At 44.8% G+C, this 21,720-nt stretch overlaps 1 protein-coding gene across 1 annotated transcript in view; it reads left to right on the forward strand.

Annotated features, from left to right (window-relative positions):
* The window catches only part of RUNX2 (RUNX family transcription factor 2), a 305,232-nt gene extending 283,842 nt beyond the window's left edge, over positions 1 to 21,390 (forward strand). The window contains exon 5 of the mRNA XM_055135055.1: positions 20,157 to 21,390. Within this exon, the coding sequence (XP_054991030.1) occupies positions 20,157 to 20,743 (587 nt within the window). The 3' untranslated portion in view covers positions 20,744 to 21,390. The remainder of the gene's footprint in view (positions 1 to 20,156) is intronic.
* Positions 21,391 to 21,720: the final 330 nt, after the last annotated feature.

Raw genomic sequence — 21,720 nt, forward strand, 5'->3', positions numbered from 1 at the left:
GGTGTGGGAGTGACTTTCCTGCCTCTTTCTCCATGCCACGGAGACACTCCTGCCGAGAAATCTGAGGCAGATTGTCTGAACATCTCTTCAAACATTCACATGAAGAGAGGCTACAGCGTTACCCATATCTCCTTCCAAAGGCTGGTGTTCAGAGAGACACGGAGCTCTCCTTCATATTCTATATGAAGAAAAGAGCTTATTCAAGAACTGGCAGAGCAGTTCTCCCTAAGTGAATAGAAAAGCTTGTCTTAGGGCTTGACAAACAGCCTCATAAAACCCTGGCTCACTTTTATTGAACAATGACTCATGAAAGACCAAGGCTGGCCAACCCCCATGAGGGCAGAAGCCAGCTTTCACAGTATCATCCATAAAGGATGGCAGGAAAGTTCCTTTTTTTTTGCTGTAATTTAATCTATTCCTAGAATTTTTTTTAAAGACTTTGAATACTTGCTAACTGGACTTCACTCTTATTTCTTTCTTCTGTGGTATTATTCCAGTCTGTTTAATGTTCAGGATGTTGCTTTCATATTTGGTCATGGTGTCTCCAAACTCGGCCCATCCAGCTCAGCCCCATGCAGCTACCAGAAAACTCTTTTAAAAAACTTACATGTAACTGCCCATTCTCAAATTTAGAGAGAGAGGGAAAAGGGAAAGAAAGAAAGAAAGAAAGAAAGAAAGAAAGAAAGAAAGAAGAAAGAAAGAAAGAAAGAAAGAAAGAAAGAAAGAAAGAAGAAAGAAAGAAAGAAGGAAAGGAAAGAAGAGAAAGAGAAGAGAAAGAAAGAAAGAAAGAAAGAAAGAAGAAAGAAAGAAAGAAAGAAGAAAGAGAAGAAAGAATGAAGAAAGGAAGAAAAAAAGGAAGGAAGGAAGGAATGGAATGAAGGAAGGAGAGAGAAGAAAGAAAGAAAGAAAGAAAGAAAGAAAGAAAGAAAGAAAGAAAGAAAGAAAGAAAGAAAGGAAAGAGAAGAAAGAAAGAGAGAGAGAAAAAGAAAGAAGAAAGAAAGAAAAGAAAGAAAAAGAAAGAAAGAAAGAAGAAAGAAAGAAAGAAAGAAAGAAAGAAAGAAAGAAAGAAAGAAAGAAAGAAAGAAAGTCTATGATACTAAGGAATTTTGTTTTGGTTTTTTTTGTTTGTTTGTTTGCTGTTGAGCCCTGTGTGGTGCTTGAAGGCTATTCCTGTAATGTTCAGGGACTCTGCAGTGCCAGATGTGGACCCTGGGCCTCCTGAAGGCAGAACCTGCATTCAGCTTGTGCAGCAACTTCTCGAAGCTGAGGAATTTAAACTTGACCAGCCAATGGGGTTTTTAAACTCCACTAAAAGGTTCTTTCTCTTTCTCTTTCTCTTTCTCTTTCTTCTTTCTTTCTTTCTTTCTTTCTTTCTTTCTTTTCTTTCTTTCTTTCTTTCTTTCTTTCTTCTCTTTCTTTTCTTTCTTTCTTTTTCTTTCTTTCTTTCTTTCTTTCTTTCTTTCGTTATTCACAATAATTTATTACATTCAATATTCCAGCACCAATCCCACCACCATTACACCTTCCTACTACCATTATTTTGAACTTTTCCACCACTACCTAAGTCAGCCCCAAAGCAGATCCTAAATAATTTATTTTTTGTTGCTTGTTATGAATAATATGATAAAAATGATCAAAAAATTTCCTTAAAGAATGTGTATGAAGTGCGGGGAAAGGGTGATGCGTGCTGACTGTAGACTAGAGACTGAACACAATGGCCACTCAACACCTTTATTGCAAACCACAACACCTAATCAGAGAGAGAGAACAAAAGGGAATACCCTGCCATAGTGGCAGTGTGGGGTGGGGGGAAGACGGGACTGGGGAGGGTGGGAGAGATGCTGGGTTTACTGGTAGTAGAGGATGGGCACTGGTGAAGGGATGGGTTCTCGAACTTTGTATGGGGGAAACATGAGCACAATAATGTATAATTCATTTCAATTCTTAATGTAATTTTATTAGATCAATAAAGTCCAGATGAAAAAAAAAAGAATGTGTATGAAGATTGTTGTATCTCATCCTGGAGCCACTAAGTCCTTATGTAAAAATTACTAACAAGTTGTTTACAGGTTGATCCTCACATGCTTAAATATTTTATATACATAATCACTTGTATCACTTGTATCACTTGTCATCCCGTTGATCTTCGATTTGCTCGAGCGGGCACCAGTAACGTCTCCATTTGTCCCTGTCATGTGCTAGTGCAGCCAAATGATATCTGCTTGCTCCAGGAACAGGTAGAGCCTCAAATCATTCATTCAGGGATTTGATGAAGAACTCTGACCATCTAGTTGGTGGGCGGCCACGCGGTCTTCTGACATCCCGTGGAATCCAGTTGGTAACAGTTCTAGTCCAGCGGTTGTCTCTGAATTGCATTGCATGACCGACCCATCTGATTTTTGATGCCTTGGAAAATGAGACAGCATCCCTGATTCTTGACCATCAGTGGAGGTCAGAACTCCAGATTCCTTCTCTCACTTGAGTGAGATGTGATACTCCCAGCATAGCTCTTTCAATTCCTCTTTGGGATACCCGAATAGCATTCTCATCCTGTTTGTGTGGGGCCCAGGTCTCTGAGGCATATGTCAGTGCAGGAAGAATGGTGGAATCGAAAAGATGTGCCCGTCAACTGGACAACCACATGCAAAAAAATGGGCTTAGAACTCGACCTGACACCATGCACAAAAGTCAGATCAAAATGGATTAAAGACCTCAACATCAGACCACAAACCATAAGGTACATTGAAGACAAGGTCGGCAAAACCCTCCAGGATATTGAAGATAAAGGTATCTTCAAAGATGACACGGAACTAAGCAATCTAGTAAAAACAGAGATCAACAAATGGGACTACATTAAACTAAAAAGCTTCTGCATCGCAAAAGATACAGTGACCAGAATACAAAGACTATCTACAGAATGGGAAAGGATATTTACACAATACCCATCAGATAAGGGGTTGATATCAAGGGTATATAAAGCACTGGTTGAACTCTACAAGAAGAAAACATCCAACCCCATCAAAAAATGGGGCGAAGAAATGAACAGAAACTTTACCAAGGAAGAGATACGAATGGCCAAAAGGCACATGAAAAAGTGCTCTACATCACTAGTCGTCAGAGAGATGCAGATCAAAACAACCATGAGATACCACCTCACACCACAGAGACTAGCACACATCCAAAAGAACAAAAGCAACCGCTGTTGGAGAGGATGTGGGGAGAAAGGGACCCTTCTACACTGCTGGTGGGAATGCCGGCTAGTTCAGCCCCTTTGGAAAACAGTATGGACAATTCTCAAAAAACTAGAGGTTGAGCTCCCATTTGACCCAGCAATACCACTGCTGGGAATATACCCCAGAAAAGCCAAAAAGTATAGTCGAAGTGACATATGCACTTATATGTTCACCGCTGCACTGTTTACAATAGCCAGAATCTGGAAAAAACCCGAGTGCCCTAGAACAGATGACTGGTTGAAGAAACTCTGGTACATCTATACAATGGAATACTATGCAGCTGTTAGAAAAAATGAGGTCATGACGTTTGCATATAAGTGGATCAACATGGAAAGTATCATGCTAAGTGAAATGAGTCAGAAAGAGAGAGACAGACATAGAAAGATTGCACTCATCTGTGGAATATAGAATAATAGACTATAAGACTAACGCCCAACAATAGTAGAAATAAGTACCAGGAGAATGTTTCCATGGCTTGGAGGCTGGTCTCTCATTCTGGGTAACTCAGGGAAGGGACCACCAAGTAAAATGTGGTTGGAGGTCATGTGGGGGAAGGGTGAGGCGGGTGGAATACAGACTAGAGACTGAACACAATGGCCACTCAACACCTCTATTGCAAACCACAACACCTAATCAGAGAGAGAGAACAAAAGGGAATTCCCTGCCATAGTGGCAGGGTGGGGTGGGGGGAGACGGGTCTGGGGAGGGGGGGAGGGATGTTAGGTTTACGGGTGGTGGAGAATGGGCACTGGTGAAGGGATGGGTTATTGAACTTTGTATGGGGGAAGCATGAGCACAAAGATGTATGGATCTGTAACTGTACCCTCACGATGACTCTCTAATTAAAAATAAACTAATAAAAAAATATAAAATAAAAAAATATTAAAACATAAAAAAAAAAGAAAAGATGTGCCCGGAGTTGGAGGATCTTCGTCCTCTTAACCACTTCTTCGATGCTCTTGAATGCATTCCACGCTGCTCTCTTCTTCCTGCAAAGTTCTGGCACCAAGTTGTTCCTCATGTTGATTTCTCAACGCAGGCACACATACCAAATTCCACAGGATGGATGTGTCGTTCCCAACATCCTCCCTTCCGAAATCCGACACGCCATATCATTGGTAAAGACGAATATAGCACCTGGTTCGGACAAGGTCAGACACGAACACCTGAAGAATCTGCCGCCAGTACTCATCAATACACTGGCTCAGCTCTTTACACGTTACCTGTCTGAATGCAAGGTTTTATCTCAGTGGAAAACCAGTAGGACCGTTATGTTGTACAAGAAGGGAGACATCCACGATATCGGCAACTATCACCCAATCTGCCTGCTGTCTGTCATCTACAAGTTGTTCACTTGTGTCATCCTGAATAGAATAGGCAGAACACTAGAAGAAGGACAACGATGTGAGCAAGCTGAGTTCTGAAGGGGATTCAAAAGAAGGCCTTTGATTCTGTTGAGACTGAAGTGGTCATAGAAGCCCTAGCCAAACAGGGCATTCAATCTCAGTATATCAGAATCCTCAACAAGCTGTATTGTAGATTCACAACCAGGATCTCACCATTCTACAAGGAAGTGATCATTGATGTAAAGAGAGAGTTTCGGCAGGGTGATACCATTTCACCGAAGCTCTTCAGTGCCACCCTTGAGAACATCATGCGACAACTGGAATGGGAAGGAATGGGAGTGAAGATCGACGGTCGGCAATTACACCACATCCGCTTCGCTGATAACATCGTTTTCGTAACGCCAAACATTAGCCAAGAGGCACAAATGCTGGCCGACTTCGACCACAAGTGTGGAAAGGTTGGATTGCAGCTGAATCTCAATAAGATGATGCTCATGAAAAATGAATTATATAATATATATATATAGATTGATTGATTGACTGATTGAGATCAGTTGCCTTCTACTTTACAACCCATCAAATGTGTTGTGCTACTCTTGATACATCAGTGATGTGGAGTATGAGATGTTGGGTGGCCATGAATGCAGCTGTACACTCCAAGAATTCTAAAATTTAAATAGGGTGATATAGCTGGAGTTAAATTTATGACTGTATGGTGACTTTGAGGACTGGAGGCATCTCTGCAACTTGTTGCTTAATTATTTGTGAGTCTCTGGATCATCATTAATGAGCTTATATGGCACCAGAGGCAGTTCAAGGACATGACTGCCAGGCTCCTGGAAGAACAGGTAGATGGGGGTGGAGGTTGCCCATTCCCGACTTCACAAGGCCTGGTTATTTCAGTCACAAAAGCTGCATACCTGAGGTTTTCACCAGATTCATTTTATTTGTGAGACTTGACTTGGCCACAGCTCTCTTTGATGCTTTTCCAAACCAGTCTCATGTATGTGGTCCTACAGTTCCCTGTATCTGTGGTGCCCTATCTCAGATCTGGGACAATGACAGCATCTAATTCTGTACAGAGCAAAGGGGCAGAAAACTGGTATATGCGGGGCCTGTGGATGACACTTTAAAGTGGTAGCTTAGAGTAGGCCTTGGAGAATAGGTAGAGAGATGTGCCTTGCATGTACCTTGCAGGGCTCTGTAGACTTTTCCAGGCATGCACAGGAGCAAGGGGAAAGATCCTGCCCTGGGAATGCACGTGTCTTCTCAGATTAGAGCCAAATGCACTAGGAAAGGAAATGCCAGCTAGAATCCTGGCAGAGGTACTTAAAATATCACAATCCACAACTTTTATCCCAGGGCCAGTGGTGCCAATATACTACCTATCTGACAATGACTCAGCTGGGCAATGTTTGGAGGGCATAAATTACTATGCTGATGAAGGAAAAAATTTTTTAAAACTTCAAAGGGTCAGACTCTATGTCTTTTCCACTGTCTCAAGAAAGCTATTTCTGTAGAATTGTTAATCAAGGAAAAGAAGTCATTTTTTTGCAGGTGATTCTAAGATTCAAGGCAGAACAAGGAGGTCTCATCTGTGGAGGGAATCTTGAGTGTGTTTCACCCACGTGTGACCTGTCTCATTCATTCTCCTCTGATCTCAACTGATCTCATGGATGAATTTTTCCCCAGTTGATGAACATTCCCAGAAGTGTCACAGAAAAGCATAATGATGTCAACATTAGTAAAATGTTGGATAAAATTGTGATTGATGAAGGTGCTGCACATCCCTACCTATTTTTTGTTTAATGCAGTTAAAATATATACAGCAAAGCATATATACTATTCACATTATTCCTGAGGTGTCCAGTTCTATGTCCATTCACACCATTATCTGACTCCAGCAAATCTTCATCCTTTCTCCCTGGAAGTTTCTAGAGCATCTAAACACTCTCTTATCCTCTTTCTCCTCAGTCCCTAGAAACCACCATTCTTTCTGTCTCTGTGAATCTGATGACTCCAGGAACCCCACAAAGGAGTAATCAGGCAGTATTTTTCGGACTGGCTTTAGTGCCTGGCCTATATCATTTAGCAATTAACTTCAAGACTCATTCTCAGAGCACACAACAAAAACTCCTTCCTTTTAAAGGCTTGATAATATTCCATTGTATAGATAGGGCACTTTTCATCCATCCATTGAAACCTGGGTAGCTTCAACTTTTATCATATGTGGCTCATATTACTATGTACTTGGCAGATAGATCCTGGGATTTATTTCTCCCCTTCTTCCAAGGTACTCTTTGGACTGTGTGGATCAGTTCTTATGTCTTTCCTTTTCCCTTTCCAGCTATCTTGCTTTATTAAGTTGATTATTGGTGAATATTTCTTCTCACTAGCTCACCTCTCAGCCACCAGGGAATTAGTATAATTCACCCAGAAGTGAATGGTATGTGGCCTTTGCAGTGTCACTCCTGGGTAGTTAGTGACACTGAACAGAGACCAATGGTTTCCACAAGGCTGGGTCTTCTGATGCTCAGAGGTGGACCCTCAAAGCAGAAAATTACAGCGGATGGAAGATATTTCCCTGGGGCAAGTCAGTGGGCACATTGAGGCCATGGCTCCCCTGGGCTTGTCTTTGGGTGGCCTGGCCTATTGGATATAGCAGAATTGGGAAGAAGCAATGGACATGGGGTCAATGGACAGCCCATGCTATGTGGTATCTCTCAACTTTTCTGTTCTTCTCAGGCAGCTGATCTGCCCAGACCTTGACCTTGAACCCCAAATACACAAACTAGTAAAGAAATGTAGGACTGGAGTGATAGCACAGCAGGTAGGGCATTTGCCTTGCATGTGGCCGACCCGGGTTCGATTCCTCTGTCCCTCTCGGAGAGCCCAGCAAGCTACTGAGAATATCCCGCCTGCATGGCAGAGCCTGGCAAGCTACCTGTGGTGTATTCAGTATGCCAAAAGCAGTAACAACAAGTCTCACAATGGAGACATTACTGGTGCCGCTCGAGCAAATCCCTGAACAACAGGACGACAGTGCTATAGTACAGTGCTACGTTTTAAAAAATGCCCATGCTGAGGAAGGAGAGATAGTGCAGGGTTAAGGTGTTTGTCTTGCATTTGGTCAACTCCAGTTAGATACCCAGCATCACATGATTCTCCCAAGCACTGCTAGGAGTGATCCTTGAGCACGGGGTTATTAGTAATCCCTGCTGGGTGTGCCCTAGTCCTCTATTTGTTTTTCAGATTCCTTCACTTAGAAAATTGAGGAGTGAGACTCAGGTAAGTAAGATGAGATCAGAATGAAGGTGCCATGACTCAGGAATCCTTCCACATGGCTCATGATGTTTGGTCAGCATAGATTTTTTCTCAAACCATCCAAATTCTGTAAACTTAAGTTTCTCTGTTTGAAAATGGGTAGAAGTTCATTGTTAGGGTTAAAGGAGAAGACACGAAAATTGCTTTTGTCAGCTCTGTATTGGTAGCATAATTGATAGGGGTGTTGTTGAAATAGTCAGAGATCCTGATCTAATTGTTCAGGACATCAGTAGTGCTCACAAAGCTCCCCAGGTGATATTTGCCGTATAACCAAGGTGGCAGATTCCTGGAGCATAGCAGACCCTCCATAAATGACAACCCTCTGTCCCAGCCCTTCCTGCACACTTCTGAAATTGCCACAATGCCCCTGCTTCCTGCACATGGAAATATCCTGAGCATCAGCTCTTTTGATTCACAGCCTGGTGCTATGACTGTGAATAGACGGCTTAACGTAGCACAGTCTCAGTTTCCCCAACAGTAACATGGGTTCAGGAATAGAAGGTGCTTCTTGATGTTGTGTGAGAATGAGACAAGATCCATGGGCATTGGAGACAGCGAGCATTCTGTCCATATGGACTCTCCTGGCAGTCCTGGTCAGTGCCAGGTTAGGAAGCTCCAGGTTGGCTGCCGTCAGCCTTTCTTGCCCCCTTCAGAGCACCCACTCTCCTTGCCCTGAAGCTCTCCTGCTGAGCCACGTTTCTGGGGGATGCCTGGTGAGAACTTGTGTGCTGCCTGAGTCAGAGGTATTTGTAGATTTGACTCACCAGGTCTTAAAACCAGATTGCCCTGTGGGTCTCATGACATTCCTGGAAAAGAAAAGAAGTGAATATTATTGGTCTGAGTTCACCAGCCAGCCAGCCAGCCTTCCCATTTGTGCTGGGCATTGTGAGAAGAGCAAACAGCAAGCTGGTCATGTCAGAGCCGTCAGGACAGGAGCCTGGCTGCAGTGCTGAGAGATGTCACCTCTCCTGCACACGGTTCTCACTCTCAACCCACTTACCTGACTCCCCAAGGCTCTCCCTGTCGCTCTGTCTTTCAGGGTCCTGGGAGAATGCTCACAAGGGCTGCATCTGGTTAGGTGTGTCAGAAGTGAGCTATGCTGTAGGACTGGATGTGGGCTGGGAGGGGGCCACCCAGACTCGGAGAATAGGAGAGGGAAAGTTCCATTTATGTAACTAGAATTTCTGGAAGCTTGCCCTGAAGCAGGTAATTACAACCTCCCATTCCCCGCCCCCATCACCACCACCTCAACCTGCATCCCCCTGTCTCCAGCTCCTTACCACCATCACACCTCCACTTCTCGCACAGTTAAGACATTATTAAATCCTAAGGTTTCCATGTCCCATGGTCACTAGAGTTTGTCTATTAGTTTGTAACCTCCGTTACCACCCCAACAAAAATCACTGTCATTTTGCCAACTGTAACCTCCTAACTGGCCTTTTCCTACTCTCTGTTGACCCTCTGCCCAAAAGAGTCAGGTAAAGTTTTTTAAATATGAGCCCCCACTATCTCTGTCTCTATCTGTCTATATGTCTCTCTCTGTCTCTCTCACTCTCTCTTCTCACTCTTCTCACACACACACACACACACACATGCACATGCACATGCACCCTGCACATGTTCTTAGAACAATGACAAACTCCTTAACAAGTTCAGCAAGGCTATATGTATCAGGATCTGACTTTGCTATGAATGACCAAAAAACCAATTTAATAGGAGTGTGAAGAGATAGGACTTTTTTTCTTTTATTGAGAGTATGCAGTTGATTTAAGCAGCTGAGATTTGAAATAGGTATTCTTTAAAAATTGTTTGAGACTCAGCCCCCTTGTCTCTAATCCTTTTTTATTTTTTAAAATTTTATTGCATCACTGTGAGATAGTTACAAGCTTTCATGTTTGGGTTACAATCACACAATAATCAAACACCCATCCCTCCACCAGTGCACATTCCCCACCACCAATATCCCCAGTATACACCTCTTTTCCCACCCTCCCCCTGCCTCCATGGCAGACAATATTCCCCATACTCTACTTTCGGGCATTATGGCTTGCAACACAGACACTGAGAGGTCATCATGTTTGGTCCATTATCTACTTTTGGCACACATCTCCCATCCCGACTGATTCCTCCAGCCATTATTTTCTCAGTCATCCCTTCTCTATTCCATCTGCCTTCTCCTCTCCGCTCATGAAGCAGGCTTCCTGCTGTGGGGCAATTCTCCTGGCCCTTGTATCTACTGTCCTTGGATGTCAGCCTCATGTGATGTTATTCTATACTCAAGAAATGAGTACAGCCCCATCCTTACCATATAGTTTTTACCTCATGAAACAACGAGGCTGCTTGACCACCCCCAGTTATTACAGCCAAATCCCTGTCATAGGAAAAAAGATTTGTACCCATACTTCCAGTTGCATCTTTTTGCCCGAATTCACTTACATGGCTATAGCTAGTTGGAAGAGAGGTGTAAAGGTAATAACTATTTTATCTTATTTGGTAGTCATTATTTTAAGTGCTCATGGGGCCTTTAAAATAGAGAAAGAAGAGAACAGAAGATGGATATTGCTGCCAAGTCTAGGTCTAGGTCGCTCCTGATGTTTCCTCTCCTTAGTGCTTTATCTCGGCTCCCCTTTCCATTTCCAGCTCCCTGCTTCTCTCAGTCTGGCTTTCTCACAGACTTCCACATATTTGCAGCACTTTTTTTTTTCTCATACAAGCCTTTGCTCAGGCTTCAGCATTCTGCCCTTCCTACTTAACCGCGAATCCTTCAGAACTCTGCTCAAGCAGTATTTCCTCAGGGAATTTTCCCTGATTAGGTCAAACCCTCCTATTCTAGTTGCTTATAGCATGTAAATTATGTCACTGTTGCAATTACACACTTGTTTATACAATTCTTTGATGATTTTATGCCCCCACACTGAGGTCAGGGTTTAGCTCTAATTTTGTACACTGTGAAGCATTCTGCCTGGAATACTTTAGGTGCTTAACAAATATTTGTTGAATGAAGTCATGGATAAATTTAACTATTATCTAATATACATAAAAAGTAGAGGTTAGGTCTCAGCAAAAGATTTTTTTTTTTGGGGCAAGTGGTGGAAGGTGGCCAGGAGGCTTGAGGAGATGTAGTAAGAGCCAGAGAGAGTGCTAGATGATTCATTTGAGTCGTCAGTTTTGGGTGCGGCAGAGAAAACATTGACCTAGAACTCGAGAGACCTACTTTCTGGGCTCAGCCTATCTACCAATAGCTGGACCAGTGCCAGGAGACAGTGAGAGATGCCCGGATGCTGGATCAGGGCTAATAATCATCGCTGGCAGATTGGACATGGAGGGAGGGGAAGGGAGGGAGGGGAGGAGTGGAGGATCAGGCCTGTGTGTGTGGCTGAATACAGAGTGTTCTTAGCTGAGAAGAGGAGGACAGTGATGAGGACTGGAGGAAGTCTTAGGGGGATGCTTATCAAGGTTTTCTATCACAAGTTCTCAGAGCCTGCCCCATGCTTCACCTTTGACACTGGCCAGAGAAAGCTGGAGCTGGTGTTGTCAGTAAAGACAGAAATAGCCAAATGGGTGAAGAAAGGTGTGAAAATGTCAGCCCATCAAGGGCCAGAGTGACCCACTGAAAAATAATGCCCCTGGGTCTGCGGGGAGATTAAGCAGGAAGTGGTGAGAAGACTTTCATCTGCAGTTTCTGTTAAACTTTAGTGTTAAAAGGAGACATTTTTTTCTTTCTTGTTTTGGGGATGTGTGTGTGTTTTGGGGGCCCACAGGTGGAAATTCTCAGGGGTTACTCCTGACTCTACACTTAGAAATTACTCCTGGTGGGGCTCAGGGGACCATATGGGATGCCAGATTTGAACCCGGGTTGGCTGCCATGCAAGGCAATACCCTACTGGCTGTACTATCTTTCCCACCCCCAAAAGTACATTTTCTTTTTTTTTTTAATTTATTTATTTTTAATTAGAGAATCACCGTGAGGGTACAGTTACAGATTTATACACTTTTGTGCTTATACTTCCCTCATACAAAGTTTGGGAACCCATCCCTTCACCAGTGCCCATTCTCCACCACCCGTAAACCCAGTGTCCCTCCCACCCTCCCCAATCCCATCTCCCCCCCACCCCACCCTGCCACTGTGGTAAGGCATTCCCTTCTGTTTTCTCTCTCTAATTAGCTGTTGTGGTTTGCAATAAAGGTGTTGAGTGGCCGCTGTGCTCAGTCTCTAGCCCTCATTCAGCCCGCAACTCCCTTCCCCCACATGGCCTTCGACTACAATGTAGTTGGTGATCGCTTCTCTGAGTTGACCTTTCCCCGGAACGTGAGGCCAACCTCGAAGCCATGGAGTCAACCTCCTGGTACTTATTTCTACAGTTCTTGGGTGTTAGTCTCCCACTCTGTTATTCTATATACCATAGATGAGTGCAATCTTTCTATGTCTGTCTCTCTCTTTCTGACTCATTTCACTCAGCATGAAACTTTTCATGCCCATCCACTTAACTACAAAATTCATGACCTCCTTTTTTCTAACAGCTGCATAGTATTCCATTGTATAGATGTACCAAAGTTTCCTCAACCAGTCATCCGTTCTGGGGCATTCGGGTTTTTTCCAGATTCTGGCTATTGTAAACAGTGCTGCGATGAACATACATGTGCAGATGTTGTTTCGATTGTACTTTTTTGCCTCTCTGGGATATATTCCCAGCAGTGGTATTGCTGGGTCAAATGGGAATTCAATATCTAATTTTTTGAGAGTCGTCCAAATTGTTTTCCAGAAGGGCTGAACCAGTCGGCATTCCCACCAGCAGTGAAGAAGGGTCCCTTTCTCCCCACATCCTCTCCAACAGCGGTTGCTTTTGTTCTTTTGGATGTGTGCTAGTCTCTGTGGTGTGAGGTGGTATCTCATGGTTGTTTTGATCTGCATCTCTCTGATGATTAGTGATGCAGAGCACTTTTTCATGTGCCTTTTGGCCATTCGTATTTCTTCCTTGGTAAAGTTTCTGTTCATTTCTTTGCCCCATTTTTTGATGGGGTTGGATGTTTTCTTCTTGTAGAGTTCAACCAGTGCTTTATATACCATTGATATCAACCCCTTATCTGATGGGTATTGTGTAAAAATCCTTTCCCATTCTGTGGATAGTCTTTGGATTCTGGTCAATGTATCTCTTGCGGTGCAGAAGCTTTTTAGTTTAATGTAGTCCCATTTGTTGATCTCTGTTTTTACTAGATTGCTTAGTTCCGTGTCACCTTTGAAGATACCTTTATCTTCAATATCGTGGAGGGTTTCGCCGACCTTGTCTTCAATGTACCTTATGGTTTGTGGTCTAATGTTGAGGTCTTTAATCCATTTTGATCTGACTTTTGTGCATGGTGTCAGGTCAAGGTCTAAACCCATTTTTTTGCATGTGGTTGTCCAGTTGTGCCAGCACCATTTGTTAAAGAGGCTTTCCTTGCTCCACTTCACATCTCTTGCTCCCTTATCAAAGATTAGATGGTCATACATTTGGGGTTGTGTGTAGGGATATTCCACCCTGTTCCATTGGTCTACGGCTCTGCCTTTGTTCCAGTACCATGCTGTTTTAATTGTTACTGCTTTGTAGTAAAGTTTGAGGTTGGGGATGGTGATGCCTCCCATCATCTTTTTCCCAAGAATTGTTTTAGCTATCCTTGGACGTTTGTTATTCCATATGAATTTTAGGATTGCTTGATCCATTTCTTTGAAGAGTGTCATGGGTATATTTATAGGGATCGCATTGAATCTGTATAATGCTTTCGGGAGTATTGCCATTTTGACAACATTGATTCTCCTTATCCACGAGCAGGGCATATGTTTCCATTTCCTCATGTCCTCTTTGATTTCATGGAGTAGCGTTATGTAGTTTTCTTTGTAAAGGTCTTTTACTTCCTTGGTTAAGCTGATTCCGAGGTACCTGATTTTCTGGGGCACGATTGTGAATGGGATTGCTTTTTTCATGTCCCTTTCCTCTGCCTCATTGTTTGCATATATGAAGGCCATGGATTTTTGGGTATTGATTTTGTAGCCTGCAACTTTACTGTATAAGTCTATTGTTTCTAAGAGTTTCTTAGTAGAGGTTTTAGGCTTCTCTAGATATAGTATCATGTCGTCTGCAAATAGTGAGAGTTTGATTTCTTCCCTTCCTATCTGGATGCCCTTAATCTCTTTTTCTTGTCTAATAGCTATCGCAAGTACTTCCAGTACTATATTGAAGAGGAGTGGTGAGAGTGGGCATCCTTGTCTTGTGCCTGATCTCAGAGGAAAGGCCCTTAGTTTTTCCCCGTTGAGGATAATGCTTGCCGTAGGCTTGTGATAGATGGCTTCGACTATCTTTTTTTTTTTTTTTTTGCTTTTTGGGTCACACCTGGCGATGCACAGGGGTTAGTCCTGGCTCTGCACTCAGGAATTACCCCTGGCCGTGCTCAGGGGACCATATGGGATGCTGGGATTTGAACCCGGGTCGGCCGCGTGCAAGGCAAACGCCCTACCCGCTGTGCTATCTCTCCAGCCCCGGCTTCGACTATCTTGAGGAAAGTTCCTCCAAACCCCATTTTGGCGAGGGTTTTCATCATGAAAGGATGTTGGATCTTGTCAAATGCTTTCTCTGCATCTATTGATATGATCATATGGTTTTTATCTTTACTTTTGTTGATATGCTGGATTATGTTGATTGATTTCCGAATGTTAAACCATCCTTGCATCCCTGGGATGAATCCCACTTGGTCGTGATGTATGATCTTTTTGATGAGTTGTTGGATCCTATTTGCTAGTATTTTGTTGAGGATCTTCGCATCGGTGTTCATCAGGGAAATTGGTCTGTAATTTTCTTTCTTAGTGGTGTCTTTGTTTGCTTTTGGTATTAGGGAGATATGTGCTTCATAGAAACTGTTTGGGAGAGTTCCTGTTTTTTCAATTTCCTGGAAAAGTTTGAGGAAAACAGGCAATAGGTCTTCTTTAAATGTTTGGAAGAATTCGCCAGTGAAACCATCTGGGCCTGGGCTTTTGTTTTTGGGGAGGTTTTTGATTACCGTTTCAATTTCCTTAACATTGATTGGTCTATTCAGGTATTCCAGGTCTTCTTTCTTCAGTCTTGGGAGATTGTAGGAATCAAGGAATCCATCCATTTCTTTTAGGTTCTCCCCCAAAGTACATTTTCATGCACGTTCCCAGCAGAAGAATCAGGAAGTATCATCCTATCCCATTTCTAACATCTTTTATTAGTCCTTATGTTCATCATCTAACACATTAATTTTTTTACCAACAGTTGAGCTCATCCAAATAGTGAGATCTGGCAATGGCTTTTCTCACTAATGTAGGAATGAGCAGAGTATCCATTCCAAATTTGCTTTCCGGATGTCCTGATTCATTATCTTACAAACAATATGTTACGATGCCTCTTGCCCATCCTGAGCACTTGAAAATCATGTAGCATGAGATCTGAAAATATCTTACAAGTGAAAATTGCCATCGATTATCTTCATTTGCAGTTCTTTGATTTTGGAGACTGATGCCACGCAATGCTTTGGTTAATCATGCATTTTTAAAGATATATGCATGAATGTACATGCATAGCAAGTTTACCAATAACATTGCTTCATTCAACATGATCTAGTTAACACTTATTTAAAAATAAATTAATTCTCTGTGGGGCAGGAGGGGAGGGGTCATTGTGTGGCATTTGCCACATCTCCCTATGTGAATGGCTTTTCTCCAGAGACTGGTTTCCTTTGACATTCTAAAGATGTGTAGTTGGGTTTGCAGGTGTGTCTCCATGGTTCTGGTGAGAGTGAGCATGAGAGAGTGTGTGAGTGGCAAAGGAATGGCAACACACCCAGAGTTGGTGCTTCCTTGCACCCTCAGCTGCAGGGAAAGGATCCTGTCAACTGAGATCCTGAAGTGGAATCAGTGAATTAGATCAAGAAAGGGCGGATCTGTTTAAAAGTAGAAGTATTTGAGTTCTCATTTGAAACCTGATGATTCTTTTAGGTGACCAGAAATATGCTGTCAAAACTTAACTGTTGTCAGTATCAGTTGACGTGGGTTGCATTAGTTTGGCTCAATGTATTTCACACAAAGTCACAATTTCCAAGGCTCTCTGGGCAATTTAAGTGAGGACTTCCCATATAAAAGTTCACATGGACTTTTTTTTTTTGCAAGGCTCTTTCTAGGATTAGAATTGGAACTCGTGTCACTGAAATGTTACTAAGTCCCACTTCTCTATCTCACCAGGCAGCTTTTTTTCAAAGAGAGCTGGTGGAGGAGGATGAGGAAAACTTTTCAGGGAGAGAGGAATGAGGGATTACAGTGGACAGTTCGCATTTCATTGCTGGTCTGCCCCGCTTTGAGAACTTCTCTGTGAGGGTAAGGCTCAGAGCTCCAGGGACCAACCCGCTCTATACGTAGGCTGCAGGGTCATGGCTCTCTGCCCTAATCTGACCCCTTGCAATGGGGTTCTGTATCCATCGAGAGGCAACCTGAGAGCTGCTGGGCCTGTTTGCTTCTTCAGGCCAGTATCTCTGCTTTGCTGTGTCTTCTGGGCCTGGGCCAGCCCTGGCACATAGGAGGGTCCTCATCGCATATTTGTCCTGTGAATCCCTGTCTCTCCCTGGCCTCCTGCCCCACATCTTAAGCTACTGATTTCAACAACAGCCAAGACTCTTCCTAACTGAAATTATGGACAACCCCCTTAACTCCTTTTGGCTTTCATTTCATCTATGAAATGGTTAAAGGAAAAATCAACTCCCAGAAAATTGGCAGATATAATGCAGGACTCTTGGCTTAATTTGGATAGCAGACCAATAAGGTACAATTTTTTCGTGTCAATGTGGGGATGTTCCTAATACTACGAAATGAGACAACAGGACAGCTAATCAAGCTGGGGCAGGGTCTGTTCACTGCATTTGGAGTTGTTGTTCTGCTGATGGGGTTCAATCTACAAAAAACTTACTGCATCTCTTGTTAGATACCAAGACACCATTCAGGCCCTGGCAATAAGGGCAGAAAGTGCATTGAGCAGTGCTCCTCTTTCCTGCAGTGATTTCAGGTAATAGGGAAAAAGAAAAAGAAAAACCTTGAAATACCAGGTGGTCATAATGTTCAGAAAAACTGAAAGGCAGGATAAGGGTCAGAGCTCATGGGAGGAGTGGAAGGAGGGAATTGCAGAGTCTGAGGACCCCCTACCTTCAGTAGAGCTCCATGGTTATTTCCAGTAAGACTGATAGGATTTGGAATCATGGTGGAAAAATGAGTAAAAATGATACTGTTGACTCAAAAGCTCCTGTCCCAAATCAGGGATAAAGTGATCCTTTATTGGATGGAGGAAGCCTATATATCACTTAGCTTGGATTTGAGCTCAGCTGGGATTACAACCAAGTTTCCCACCCAAAAGCCAGAGGAAAGTTCTGGAAGGTGGATGTGCTGGTCAAAAAAATTGATGTTTCTGCTTTTTAGTTCTACTTGCCAGACAGATTGAGTTGATGCCTGACAATTTGATGTGCCTTGGAGTTGCAGCCAGCACAGCAGTGGAGAGTTTTCCTCTTTAAGAAGTCTCTACCACCATCCCTTCCTCTCCAAGACAGTGCTTTCTGGTTTAAGACTTTTTGGGGGACTGTGAAGCTCATGGCAGGAGAGACTATCCCTTGCTCATCCTGGCAGCTCAGATAGGTCTTTGGCATCTTTAATATAACTGTGAACATATTGTGTTTCCAGTTTGTTCTGGGATACTGTGCTTTAGGGACTGGGCAGTAGCACAAATGGTAGACCACCTACTTAGCATGCGCAAGGTCTTGAGTTTGAGGCCCAGCACTGCATGGCCCCCTGAGCACTGCTGAATGAAGCCCTGGATCCCAGAGCACTGCCAGGCACAGCCATGGGACACTGCCAGGTGTGACCCAGCACTTCCAAGTGTGATCTTGGTGGCCTCTGGGAACCACCAGATTGCGCATTGCCAGTCTCAGAGGATGAGCACCACTGGGTATGGCCTTGGGGACGCTGTGCACTGCCAGCTGTGAGCCCTATTAAAAAATATATTCCAAGAGCCAAAGAGATAGCACAGTGGGTAGGGTGCTTGCCTTGCATACGGACAATATGGATTTGATCTCTGACAGACCATATGGTTCCCTGAGCACTGTCAGAAGGAATTCCTGAGTGTTGAACCAGGAGCAATTGCCGTGTGGCCCCTCCCACCCAAAAAGAATAATAGGTGCCTGAGAGTTTATAGCTGGTAAGGCGTCTTACATGCAGCTTATCTGGGATTGATCCTTGACACTCCATATGGTGCCTCAAGCATGCTAGGAGTGATTTCTGAGCACTGAGCCAGGAGTAAGCCATGAGCACTGCTGGGTATGGGTCCAAATTGTTTTTTATAAAGGCAATGGGTTTCAAGTAATTTAATTATGTATTGTTATCTTTTTTTTAGACCATTAGCTGTTACTTTTTAAACTTCAAATTGTATATAATACTTGAGGGAGATTGGGCCACACGTGGGTGTGACCTGGCTAACTCAGGGCTCTGTGCTCAGGGTTTACCAAGCTTGTCTATGTGGCCTCTGGGTGAGAAACATCTACATTCCTGGCTAGAACGGCCAAGTGTCAGGTATCATCTCTGATCTGCCAAAATACAGCAGGCTCTTGAGCAAGGTCCCCAGGGAACACTGCCCTAGAACATTCTGTGTTTTTCACTATTCCATTTCACACATCAGACTTCCATTTGATTTCATATACAGCTCTCTTGGATCCTACCAAAGCTGGATATATGCACTCATTAACATCTTTTTAAGCAAAACCTGAGCAAACACTTGGTAGGGTTTCCCTTTTATCATTTTCCACACACAGGACTTCGATGCTTAGAAGGTCCAGTAGTGCTCAGTTTCCAAAGATCATCTCTGGAGCCAGAGAAAATGAAGTTTTGATGGAGGAGGGACAGACCTTTAACTGCCAACGGCAGAAAAGACCCATAAAAAATTCCAGTCAGAGATGTTTTCAGGCCTCTTGGAGCCTCCTCCTCACAGGTCCCCTAAGGGACAACTGTGTCCCTGCTCTTGTAAGACGCTATTCCCAACTGAGCAAATGTCTGGACGTCAGGGGCTTTGAGTGCGAGGTCCGAATGAGGGAACTTGCTCTCAGCTGGTGACTGTGGCTTCTCTGGGTTTTGTAGACGCTCCAAGGGCTCACTTGGGGTGAGTGGCAGGTGCATAGGGCTCCCCAGGGGAACAAGCTTAGGGAGTCAAGTTCAGGCAGTCCGGCAGGCATGCCCTCCCACAGACAATCCAGAAAACCACACTGAGCCAGAGTTAGTCGCTGGGAGGATAGGGACACAGGCCTCAGAGACTTCACTCCAGTCCCACTCAGAACGCTTCTAAGGTGAACACCCAACAGCCACCCAAAGGCGGTGAACAGGGCAGCGGCTGAGCCAGCTGAGCTCAGGTCCTCGGCCTTGATGTGGAGTCTGATTTGAGATTGGTAAACTTGGGGCTCAGACCCAGGCACCAAGAGCTGCCGCCAACCCACTTCTGACCCGGAGGCTCTGGGGATTAGGGGAGTGAGTGCCGACAAACGGAGGTCTGTCAAGTGCTTCCAGGTCTTTAAGGACAGTCCCCTGTGAACTCAGATCTTGGCTTTATGTCGAAGAACTTTAAAGGCAGCTGGATCAGTCCTGGGTGTCACTGGGCCTAACCTTCCTGCAACGAAGAGGGAAAGAAACGAAGTCCTTGGTGGGGAGGGGACTGGCCCCAGGTACCGTGGCATTTTCTGGCAGGGCAAGAATCAGCAGGAAGGTTTTCTGGTGCCAGGCCCTGATCCCTTTCAACTTGCCCTCTGCGCACCTGGCTTTCCTGGGACAGTGCAGGGACCTTCTACTTAACACAACACCCTTCTCAGAATAGTGGGGGGATGCCTTCCTCAGTTCTGCTTACTGCCCCAAGGCAGGATTGCCTCCCAGTAGGCTGACACAGGCATGCCTCTTCCCCAGACCATGGTAGGGAACCTTCTGAAATTGCGTGCATGAGTGGCTTCTGGAATCTTCCCTGCCCTGAACTATGGTGGGAGATGCCTTATTCCTAAACTGTACAGAAAGGCTTTCTCTCGCAATAGATTGCGGGCTGGTAGGGGTGGGGATGGGCATGAGTGAGCTTCACCTTCATACTCGGTCCCTGCTGCACCCAATACTGGGTCTGTGCAAACACTTGGCACTCAATGCATGCCGGTGAGCACTACGAGTGAGTGATGCTCCTGTCTCCTTTCTCCCTTGCAGATTCAGAGCCAAGTACCTTGGACTCCCAGTCTTCAACCACTCTGTTCCTGTCCTCTGAGGAGCCAGGCCCCTCCACCGCTGCCCTGCCGTCTCCTTCCTCCTCTTGCGACCCCCAGGAATTTCCCCCGAACCCCTCGGTGCTTCCTCCGCTCCTATTGCCACCTCTCCCCACGTCTGCCGCCCCCCCGTGTGCCTCCTCGGGGGCCACGCGGCGTGCTGGCCTCTACACGGTGGTCACCTCGTCCCCGGAGGTCACCCCGCGCCTCATTGACTGGCTGCCGGGGTGCCCATCTGCCACTCCTCCTGGTGTCCAGGGCGGGGAACAGGACCCTGAGAACGGCTGCGCTCCGCGCCCAGGGGCAGCAAGCAGGGATGAGGGCGTGGGTGAGCCGGGGTCCTCCCCATCGCTGGGTGCTCGCCCCTCCGCTACGGCCACCATGAGCCTGGAAGCGAATGTTGGCCACATCCTGGTGGAGCTGCGGACAATGAACGGCCACCTGGACGTTATCGCCAGAGCTCTCACCAAACTGGCCTCTACTCTGGGGCCTCAGCCCCAGCCCTTGCCGGATGCCCCGGACACCAACTAAGAGGACTTCCATCTGGACAGACCCGCATTGGAGCTGCGTTCAGCGAAGGGAAACACCTTCCACCCACCCCTCCCACTCCAAATACGACTGCCTCGCCATCTCCCTGCCCTGCACCACCTTGCCCGGGAACTAGCAGAAGCAACCCAGCAGAAGTGTGTATGTGTGTGTGTGTGCGTGTGCGTGCGTGTGTGTGCGCGCGCGCTTGTGTGTGTGCATACATGCAAGATGTTGCACAGAACAACCCACTTAATGGAATGGACCATCTTAGTGGACATGACCACCTTCTCCCATCCTTCCCCATCCCAAATTTCCTTTTCAATGTTCCAGCTTACACTGTCCTGGCCTGGTTCTCTCTCCACTCCATCTAGCCTCTCCAAATTACTCTTTCTCTTGGTTTTCTAGTAGGACTGGGACTCCTGGCAGGAAAAGCTTGGGAAATCAGGGCTGTAAGGGAAGTCCCGGTTGTCCTTCCAGTTGTTGATGTTGTAGCTGATCTCTGGTGACTTTTACATGTGTATTGTAAGACAATATTTGTCTTGGAAACGTGTTCTTTTTCTCATAACCACATTTCAAGAAGTTTGGAAAACTAAGAAGTGAAAATGACGGGATGGTTTGGAGGAAGATTACTTAAGTCTTTCTTATGAACAAGAAAGAAGCTTGTGTAATAAAGGTTTTCTATGCGTGAGCTGGGTGTGACCCCCTCTGTGATGTTCCTTCCTGTACCTGGGCCTGTTCTTCCTGTTGCTAGACTCTTGACCCTCTCCAACATTATTCCTTGAGACTTTTCCTTTTTCTTTCTTTCTTTTTTTTGGGTGTGTGTGGGGGGTGTATAATGGTTTTCTAAAAGAAAGAGAGTAAAAGAGAGAGTGAAAGAAAAAGATGCTCCACTACCAAGTAAGAGCTGATGAAATAAATCAAGGAAACTCAAAGATTGAGGTACCACTTCTTGTCCCACTACCCCCAAGGCCTGGGTGTTA

Source organism: Sorex araneus, chromosome 4 (genome assembly GCF_027595985.1).
Source record: "Sorex araneus isolate mSorAra2 chromosome 4, mSorAra2.pri, whole genome shotgun sequence".
Taxonomy (NCBI): Eukaryota; Metazoa; Chordata; class Mammalia; order Eulipotyphla; family Soricidae; genus Sorex; species Sorex araneus.